The 10,361-nt window shown below is 52.9% G+C and overlaps 1 protein-coding gene and 1 pseudogene across 1 annotated transcript; both read right to left on the bottom strand.

Moving 5' to 3' along the window:
• Window positions 1–824: 824 nt before the first annotated feature.
• On the bottom strand, window positions 825–1,764 carry LOC147525990 (olfactory receptor 52I2-like). The gene is given in 3 exon segments (XM_086630650.1): window positions 825–1,543; window positions 1,546–1,620; window positions 1,623–1,764. Coding segments are annotated over 3 exon segments (936 nt in total).
• A 7,330-nt stretch (window positions 1,765–9,094) lies between these two features.
• LOC147525989 (olfactory receptor 52K2-like) lies at window positions 9,095–10,107 on the bottom strand (annotated as a pseudogene).
• Between the last annotated feature and the right edge of the window lie 254 nt (window positions 10,108–10,361).

Genomic DNA, 10,361 nt, shown 5'->3' with positions numbered 1-10,361 from the left:
GCAGCAAGAGCTGGCTGGCTCAGGACACTCAGACCTGCTGTCTTTCAAGCCTCCAAGACATGCTAGATGTAGCTGTTCAGGTAGTTGTGGCCATTACAGCAAGCAGACACAGGACTGGTAAGTATCCCCAAGCAGATTCAGTGTGCATTCCCACCGCTGCAAGGTGTGGACACCCAGATACGGTGATAAACACCATCGTGCTTCTCCCTCCTTCGTTTTCCTCACCCAGCTGGTGTGACCTGTCAGATGAACAGAATGCTTTGAAGTGCTCAGTTTTGAAGATGCTCAGGTTCCATCATCACCCAGTGATGGTGATGTGGTCCGTGCTGGTCTGTGCTCAGTGAAGGTCAGCCTTTTGTGCAAGAGAGGCCCAGAGAGAACAGCCTCTGGGGCTACAGCACCTGCAGGGACTAGAAAGACAACATAGAAGAAATTTCCCCATTGGGGTAGAATCTAGGTATTGACACAAATACACCTGGAGCCCTGAAATGTTGCTTTATATTATCAAAGGCATGTTCATGGCATCGGGAACAACTCAAAACTCGAAGGTTTCCCTGGAAAGGTTCTTCCAGCAACCTTAGAGGTTCTTCCCTGGAAAGGTTCTTCCAGCAACCTTACAGATTCTTCCCTGGAAAGAAGGAAAGGAAATAAGACTCTGATATTGCTCATGATCTCAGTCTCAAATAACTCTTGCCACAGAGTGGGGTCCCTCTCGTGGGGTCATTAAAGCCAATGAGTCCTGTTCACCGTGTGCATTCGATGGGAATGAAATCGGTGCTGTCTTTGTGTAGATGCATACACCTGGAAAACCACTGACTACTGTGTCAGTCATGAACCTTCCTGGAAAACAGCATTTTGAGCACTGCCTGACGGATCTGCTTGGTCCTCATGCTGTAAACGATGGGGTTCAGCATGGTGGGGAAGGTCAGGTAGAGATCAGCCAGCAGAACCCGCGCCTGCACGGATACGCCGCTGCCGAACTGCTGTGCGTATATGGAGACTATCCCGGGGATGTAGTACAGCAGCACCACGCAGATGTGACACCCGCAGGTGCTGAAGGCCTTCCAGCATGACTTCTTCCCCAGGGCGGTTTTAAGGATCATCCCATAGGACACAGCAATGAAAGCCATGTCCATCCCTACGATAAGGGAGGACCCAGCCACGCTGTAAAGCCTGCTGGGTCTGGGGTCCGCGCACGCCAGCTTCGCCACGGCCATGTGCTCGCAGTACGAGTGGGGAACCACACGGAACGGCAACAGGGGAGGTTTGTCACCATCCCTGTCAAGGGGACCATGAAAAGCTCTCACCACAATGGCCAGGCCTATTTGGGCAATTGTTTGGCGATTCAGGATGGCTCGGTACCTGAGGGGGTGACAAATTGCAATGTAGCGGTCAACAGCCATGGCCAGGAGCACTCCCGACTCTTCTGATGTTGTGGAGTGAACAAGGAACATCTGAACAAAGCAGGCCATGTAACCAATCTCCGCAGAGTTCAGCCAGAACACGCTCAGCATCTTGGGGACGATGGATGTTGCCATCACCACTCGATGATGGCCAGCATGCCCAGGAAGCAATGGTTGGGGTCACGCAGGGAGTTGTCCAGCCCAATGACAAGCAAACTACACCATTTCCTACCAAGGTGATGATATAGCCTGAGCAGAAAAGGATGCCCAGGCACGTGGGGAAAGCTTCCAGGCTGGGGACACCCACAAGGATGAAAGAGGAGGAGCTGCTGTTGCGGCAGTTGAAGAGATCAGAAGCCATGCAGGAGAATCTTGCTTTTGTGCTTAAAAAAAGGAGCCTGGTTTTGAGCCCTGAGATGTCCGGAACTAAAGAGGACAAGGTGGGGACTCTGCATCAGTGCAGGAGTCAAATCAGGAATCCACATCGTTATCACCATGGGTGAGATGGGAGTGCTACAGCATAACATGACCAGGTAGAGGGGAATGGATCAGAAATGTTGAATAAACGGGGCTGTCATGGCTTGAAAGTTCCTATAAGGGATTAAGAAGTCATCTTCAAAGTTGTGCCACCAGGGATAACCAAGGGAATTTACTGTTTGTTACTTGTAGGAAGGCTTATTTCTTTGTTGGTTGCTCAGCACCACTCAGCTGGTGTCTTGAAATAAGCTGCAAGAGGAGAGAAAAAGGTCAACATCCAGCTTCCCTTGGTTTCTGCCTGAGCAGTCCTGGCTTCCCTGCCATGGGCTCGATGTAGGAAGGTCCCCCAAATTTGTAAGGTAAAAAGTGGTCTCAGAAAGTGCTCTGGGACACTAAGTGTGATCACGAGAATGCCTTTTGCTGCCCTGTCTTCGTTCTATCATTCACCAGTGAGAGAAGCCTGGAAAACTAGGTGGTAGTCAGAGGACAAGACTGATTTCTGAGGTTTTATTCTGATGGGACAACCTTGAAGGTAGTACAGAAATTCCAGAGGACAATCCTGGAGAGATGAGAAGAGCCCGAGTACGGTGGGCAGGATCTACATATTCACTTGTTATAAGACTTTTCTACTGCTTCTGCTGCTTCTCCCCACGCAGCTGCCAAGACCAGGCAGTGGTGACCACACCAGATCGCTGCCTGCCAGAAGAAATGGTGCTCAGCCTGGACAGTTGTCCATCAGAAGCTTTTTAGCAAGCAGCAATCTGCGGGGTGGCTCGTGGCTCGTGCTAGTGACAGCACGGAGTAAAATCCACCTGTGTGCAGGATTGTTTAGGGTAAAATTTAACATCAGACATGCTCGGTGTGGCAGCAGTGAGAAGGAGAAGCTGGACAAGTTCAGAATAGAAATAAAGATTTTGGGAGACACTAAGGAAACTCGCGCTTGAAGTTCTAAAATAGAGAGCAAAATAGAGAGGAGGCTTTTGTGGGCTTGGAACCCTCCGTTTGGACTATGGCTTAGCCCAGGTTTGGGGCTGCTGCAGGAGATGCTGGCTGAAAAGACGGGCTGGGGCAGAAGCACTCACCTTCTGGCCTAAATGTCTGCGAATCGGGACATTTCAGAAGCTGAGACAGGATGAAAATTCCTTTTTAATGACTGTGCTGTCCTGACCCTCTGCATCCTGGTAACCAGCAGCTGCAGGAGTCAGGAGTGGCTCCAGATTTGAGCGGTGAGGTTATCCCGGGGCTGCTCCTGCTGACCCACACTCCCCAGCAGACCCACGTACCGCCGGTGACACGGACCAGCCCTTGGGACCGGCCCCTGCCGCAGAACGGAGCTGTGCACCCCGGGATGGTGCGAGCCCCGGCGTAGCACACCGGATCCCAGTATCCGCGTGAGCGTGCCCCTGCAAAGACTCAGGGCATGGTTCATCCACCTGAACATAGGGGCCTGGAGCCATCTGAGACCCCTCCGGTGTGTCCCATGGCCTCTCCTTCCTTTATGCCTGGCAGGGTGAAGGTCCCTGCAAGCCCTGGGTGATGGTCTGCCTCTCCCACATGGATGCCGTGGGTTCCTGGGGGCATCTCAAGTGGCTGTAGACATCCGAGTAAGGGGCAGTGGAATGAGACTGGGGGTCTGAGACCCTGCTGCAGTCAGAGAGCTTGAGCCTGGAGCTTATAGAGTAACTGGCTCCCTAAACATAGGGGTCTGCCCTAGGGTGAGCTGAGTTGCTCTCCAGGAGCCACTGACCGTAGGGGCTGGATCTCCACTGGCTGTACTCAGTGCTCATGCACACAAGCCTGTGTGGACACCTACCTCCAGACACGTACGTGTGTCTGCATCCAGAGCTGCATCCCCAAGTGCCAGCATCCAAGGCAAGAGCATGTTTGCTTCCAGAAACTCTCTTCCACAGCCCATGCCTGGCACGATGTTATGATCGGCACTGCAGCAGTACTGAAGAACCCTGATCACAGGGGCTTCTTGTCCTGGGAGGTGGAAAAACATAGCGCAGAAGAGCTTTGCAAAGGCTTCTGATCCCGGTCTGCCAAAAAGGATGAGCACAGGGATGTGTCTCACCTGCAGGACTGTCACCTGCAGCGAGTGTCTGCGTACCTCTGAGTGCAGCAGTGCTGGGTGTTAACCCATCCTCTGAAAATCTCCTGAGGGACAGCAGATGAAGGACACGGAGATCAGGTTGTCTGTCCTGTGAGGAGCTGGAGATTTTCAAGACTGCGTCAGCTTCTTTCATTAGCTCTCCTTCATAGCATCATGCCGTTGGTGCCTCCGGGGCATGATGGTCTCCAGAGTCTACCCCGTGCCCATGAGACCAATGCACAAAATGTAAATGAAGAAGTCCATCTGAAGCTTAGAAAAATCCCTTTGGTTTTGCCAGAGAGAGTAAGATGGTTTGGAAACTCTGGATTTCTATTCTTCTCTCCACTCAGAACCACTACAGCAAACTTTTATGTTTCCCTGAAAGGAGTTTGTGCATGAATCCATGCAGGGAGGTGGGATCTCGCAGCAGGTCACAGAATCATAGAATGGTTTGGGTTGGAAGGGACCTCACAGACCATCCAGTTCCAACCCCCCTGCCATGGGCAGGGACATCCTCCACTACACCAGGTTGCCCAAAGCCCCATCCAACCTGGCCTGGAACACTTCCAGGGATGGGGCAGCCACAGCTTCTCTGGGCAAACCGTGCCAGTGCCTCAGCACCCTCATATGTCTCAATGGCAGATCAGGAAGTTTCCATACACCCAAAGCAAGAGTTTCTTCCAAGGGAGGTCCCCTCCACTTCTCACACACTTTGAGGGCTGTCATGTCATACATGTCAGCGTGTTTATTGCTCTTGCACCCAGGAGATTCCTGGCTGCTGATCTGCACCACAGGGTGCAAACACAGACTCTGCCCCAGGTTGTTTGCAAGCAGAGACCAGTCAACCACACAGGTCAACGCAGGCTGAAAACACACACGCAAACACAAACAGCATCGATGGCCTCATCTAGACCCCACCTGGAATACTGTGTTCAGCTCTGGAGTCCCCAACAGCAGAAGGACATGGAGCTACTGGAGCGGGGCCAGAGGAGGCCACCAAGATGATGCGAGGGCTGGAGCACCTCTGCTCTGGAGACAGCCTGGGAGAGTTGGGGCTGTTCAGCCTGGAGAAGAGAAGGCTCCGGGGTGATCTTTCAGCACCTCCCAATGCCTAAAGGGGCTACAGGAAAGCTGGAGAGGGCTTTGGACAAGGGTGTGTAGTGACAGGACACGGGGCAATGGATTTAAACTGAAAGAGGGGAGATTTAGGTTAGATATAAGGAAGAAATTTTTTACACCTAGGGTGGTGAGGCACTGGCACAGGCTGCCCAGAGAAGCTGTGGATGCCCCATCCCTGGCAGTGTTCAAGGCCAGGTTGGATGGGGCTTTGGGAAACCTGGTGTAGTGGAAGGTGTCCCTGCCCATGGCAGGGGGGTTGGAACTGGATGATCTTGAAGGTCCCTTCTGACCCAAACCATTCTATGATTCTATGATTCTATTATTCTATGATTCTATGATCCTGTTCACCTCCCTGGCTGGTTAGGATGAAGGCTTTTAGAGGACATTGATATCCATATATACAATGCGGATCCCTCTTGTAGCTGTGCTTAGGTGCTCAGTCTACCCAGTAACTGGCCCGGGGTACCTGGTGTCCCCAGTTGCCTCATGCACATACACACAGGCGAACGACTCTCCAGTATCTGGCTGTGTCCCATGGCATCACTAGTAGCCGACCCCATGGTCCCTGCAGTTGTGTAGCTCGGACCCTCTGGTCCCTCCAGTAGCAATCAAACCCTCTGGTCTCTCCAGCATCCAGACTCACAGCCTCGCTGACACCTGGCTCCCAAATCTCAGCCTTCGTGCTAGCTGGTCCTGCTTGATGTTTGCTGGTGATCGCACACTGATGTACGTACCCAGCCCACGTGTGTGCGCCCCAGTTTCTCCAGTTTCTGGCAATCTTGTTACACTGAAATCAAAATAGTTAAAAATTTTCTTAATAACCAGTGCTGTTAAATCCACATCTGTAAAGCCCCATCCTTTAGAACAAGTTAATGATTTACCCAGAACACAAAAGTGAACATCAGACCACCTGGCAACCTGGTTTGTACCAAACAGTGTGATTTGTTTGAGACACACACAAAGTCTCCCTGGGTGATAAATACCACGTGTGGTCAGCAAAGCAGACAGAACAACCTGGAACTGCCCAGGTGAAGGAAAGGTCATTCCGTCAGGGGGAGATCGCGACCACCGACCCGTTGACCACCTGCCCAAATGATGCCACCTACTCAAAGGAGAGCAACAGAAGTAGGAAACTGAGCGCGCGTTCCGATTTGCGTCCTGGGCAAAGAAATATTAACCAATCATTTAACAGAATAACAATGTGTATGTATTAGAATAATAATAATTAGAATAATAAATATGTTAATGTTGCAATTGTTGATTTGGAACTTCAGTGTGTTGTCTCGGAGCAGGCGCCCACATGTACGTATATATGTAATAAAAGAAAATAAAAACCTCCACTCTGCGCGTGGATTGGCGTGTTGCACGGCGGGTGGGCGAACCCCAGGTTTTGGGACAACACCCCGGGCCCCTGTGGTCTGTGGTCCCCACTCCAGTAGCTGGTGCTCAGCCCTCCGTGCTCACACGTGCACACGGATCAGGGGACTCTTACCCAGGGGCGGTGTTAAAATGGAGACAGGAGCCCCCGTTGGACAGGGTGGACTGCGCTGACCAGGCACAGGGCATGGACGGCGTGTTGACCAAGACCATGCTGATATGTGACTAGACCCTTTCATCCCCTTATCCCTCTGTTTTCCCATGCTCGTTTGCACTCAATCCGCCCTGATCCCTCCCATTCCCAGCCTTTGGTTCCTCCCCTAAACATCCCATAGTGAGTGCTGCACAGTCCCAAAGTGCTCTTCCTGGCATCCCATACTGATTGTCCCCCCACCCAGTAGACACCATGCCAGTTTAGCAGGAGTGAGATCCTCTGTCATTGACCAACTTGGAGGTCTCACACCTGGCCATGGACTGAGCATCCTCCTGGGACAGCCTGGGGAGCAGTCAGGCTGGGGGTCTGCTGGCTCCGAGGGGGATACTGGGATTCACCCGCTTGCCGTGTTCCTCTGCTCCTTTAGGTTTATGGAGGTGAACCTTTAATCACACAAACCAACAGACAAGTTCTTGCTGCAGATCCCTGCAGGATGGCATTCATGGTTGTCGTAGTTTGACCCCGGTAGGCAGCTGAGCACCACGCAGCTGCTTGCTCATTTCCCACCGCCCCAATCAGGAAAGTGCAAAAACTCGTGGGTTGAGGTAAAGACAGTTTAATAATAAAAAAGAAAAAAACAAAACCAAAACCAGAACCAACAACAAGGAAAACCAAAACCAAGAAAAACAAGTGATGCAAAAAAAACAGTTGCTTACCACCAACCTAACAATGTCCAGCCGGTCCCTGAGCAATGGCAGTCATGGCGAACCTCCCCCTCCCAGTTTTCATTGCTGAGTGTGATGTCATATGGTCTGGGATATCCCTTTGGTCAGCTGTCCCAGCTGTGTCCCCTCCCAACTCCCTGTGCACCCCAAGGCTGCTTGCTGGTGGGATAACGTGAGGAGCAGAGAAGGTCTTGAGGCTGTGCAAGGACTGCTCAGCAGTAACTAAGGCATCTCTGTGTTACCAGCACTGCTGCGGTGGGCTGACCTTGCCCGGGTGCCAGGTGTCCACCAAGCCGCTCCGTCACTTTCCTCCTCAGCAGGTTGCAGGGGTAGAAAACGGAAAAAAAACCCAAACAACTCGTGGGTGGAGATAAAGGCAGTTTAATACAGCAAAAGCAAAGGCTGCGTGCGGAAGTGAAGGAAAATAAAAGATTTATTCCCTATTTCCCATCAGCAGGCGACGTCCAGCCACTTCCCGGGAAGTTGGGCTTCAATATCCGTAGTGGTTGCTCTGGTAGACAGAAGTCATAATAAATTCCACCACCTCCTCCTCCTTTTTCTCAGCCTTCATCGCTGAGCAGACGTCACACGGTACGGAATATCCCTTTGTCAGCCGGCCTGGCTGTGTCCCCTCCCAAGATCTTGGCCACCGGGTTGGAGCGGAGCGTTGGATGGACAACCTTGATGCCGTGGGAGCACTGCTCAGCAGCAGCCAAAACACCATGTGTCACCAACTCCTTTCTACCTACCAGCACTGTGAGGGCCATTGTGGGGAAAATTAACTCCTTCTCGGCCAGACCCAATACAGCTGCTTTCATCACAAATCCAGAATGTCGTCACACAAACTGCTACGAATGAGATTAACTCATCCCAGCCAAAAGCAGCTCCATGGTGCATGGAGAGGGCTGGTGGAGCAACGCAGAACCCTTTGCCCCTGCACAGGGCAGAGGTGCAGCAATGCCCAGCGACCGGAGGGCACCTTGGCTGCCCGTGCTGGCCTCTGCAGGACTTCTCCTGCATAGAGGGACCAACTGTCCCTTCCACTGGGGTGACTTCACCTGTTAGAGCATGAAGAAGTCATCAAGGAGACGGCAGCTGGATGCCGCTGAATTGATGCTCTGGTGCAGCCCCGCTGTAGGGATGGGGAACAGAGGCCGGGGAGGGTCAGAGAGGGGTTCAGGAGATTTACTTTGGTGAGGGACAGGTAAAGTGTGTGCTGTGTTTGTGCATCCAGGATGGTGGTGACTGTATGCGGCACGTGCTCTCCAGGGCTGACAGACCTTCACCGAGAGGGAGCAGATGTTCTCAGCAACCTGGTCTGACCTTATAGGTGACTCTGCCTTGAGCAGGAGATTGGACCAGAGACCTTCCGAGGTCCCTTGCTGTCTCAGTCATCCCATGGCCCTGCAATCCCATGACTCTTACATCTCTTGGCATGGTTCCTCTGCACGTAAAGTGACATGTTAAGGAAACAGCTATTTTCTGTGGTTCAGCTGCACCAGGTTGTTTTACCAGAACTAGGTCAGGTGGTGGCTGCAATTGTATTTATGTTGGGAGATCTGAGGGAGCTGGACCAGCCAGGGGTGCTGTGCCAATGTCACCGCCTTGTGCTAGGGACAGGCAGGAGAACAGTCATCTGAAGCTTTTACTGACCTGAATTCAGTGGGCACCAGCGTCTCCTGCGGCACCTGTGTCTCTGAACATACACTGAGAGCCACACCAAGGTCCAGCAGAGGTTTTGGCCATTCTAGGGAATGGACTTTGTCTTCATAAGTCCAGCCCTGTGCCCTGAAGGCCAGGACCAATCTCTCCTGCCATGGGTCTCCTCCGGGAGATCACCCTGCGTGCTCCGTCACAAATCTGCTTCGTCCTGATGCCGTAGATCAGAGGGTTGAACGCTGGTGGGATGAGGAGGTAGACATCAGCCAACAGGACCCGCATGTGAGGTGGAAGCTCCTGGTGGTACCTCTCCATGTACATGGAGAGCAGCCCAGGGATGTAGAAGAGTGCCATGACGCAGAGGTGTGAGCCGCAGGTGCTGAAGGCCTTTCTGTGGGCTCGTGGGGAGGAGAGGCTGAGCACAGCTCGGAGGATGAGCGCGTACGAGAGGGTGATGAGCAGCCAGTCGAAGCTGACCACGCAGGTGGAGACGGAGAGGCTGTAGGTGCTGCTGAAGGCAGTGTTCCCGCAGGCCACGTTGAGCACGGCCATGTGCTCGCAGTACGAGTGGTCCACCACCGCCGGGATGCGGAGGGACAGGCGGCGGATCTGGAAGGTGAGGGGGCTCATGAAAACCACAGCCCTCAGCAAGGTGGCCAAGCCAATGGCAGCCACAACTGGGCTGCTCAGGATGGATAAGTACCGCAGTGGATTGCAAATGGCCACGTAGCGGTCAAAGGCCATGGCCACCAGCACCCCTGACTCCATGGCGGAGAAAGCGTGAACAAAGTACATCTGGGTAAGACAAGCATCCAGGCTGATGGCAGTGGAGCGAAACCAGAAGATGCCCAGCATTTTGGGGGTGATAGAGGTGGACATCACCAGGTCAATGACAGCAAGCATGGACAGGAAGAGGAACATGGGCAGGTGCAGGCTGGGATCAACCTTTATCAGGTACAGGAGGATGCTGTTCCCAGACAGCGTGATGAGGTACATGATGCAGAAGGGGATGGAGATCCAGCGGTGCAGGTGCTGCAGCCCCGGGATGCCCGTCAGGTGCAGCTCCCACAGCGAGGTGTTGGTGGGACACGAGTAGGGCATGGCGGTCACTGCAGGAGCCTGAGTGAGGAGAGCCCAGGCACATGAGGACAGCCGTGCCCTGGGTCACATCAAAGGTCCTATGTCCGGCATCAAAAGCACGTCCTTAGGGAAGAATAAGAGAAAGGAAACACGCCATGGAACTTCTCCTGCGTGCTTTTCAGCTTCCAAAATTTGAAGCTCAGGGACTTCCTGAGCTGGATGTGGTTTATCCATTTTTATTAACCCCAACCGAGAAACCCATCTAGCCTCTTCTG

This window comes from Tauraco erythrolophus, unplaced genomic scaffold (assembly GCF_009769465.1).
Source record: "Tauraco erythrolophus isolate bTauEry1 unplaced genomic scaffold, bTauEry1.pri scaffold_45_arrow_ctg1, whole genome shotgun sequence".
In the NCBI taxonomy this organism is placed as follows: domain Eukaryota; kingdom Metazoa; phylum Chordata; class Aves; order Musophagiformes; family Musophagidae; genus Tauraco; species Tauraco erythrolophus.
The sequence above is the reverse complement of the archived record's forward strand: the minus strand, read 5'-3'. Positions and strand labels throughout refer to the sequence as shown.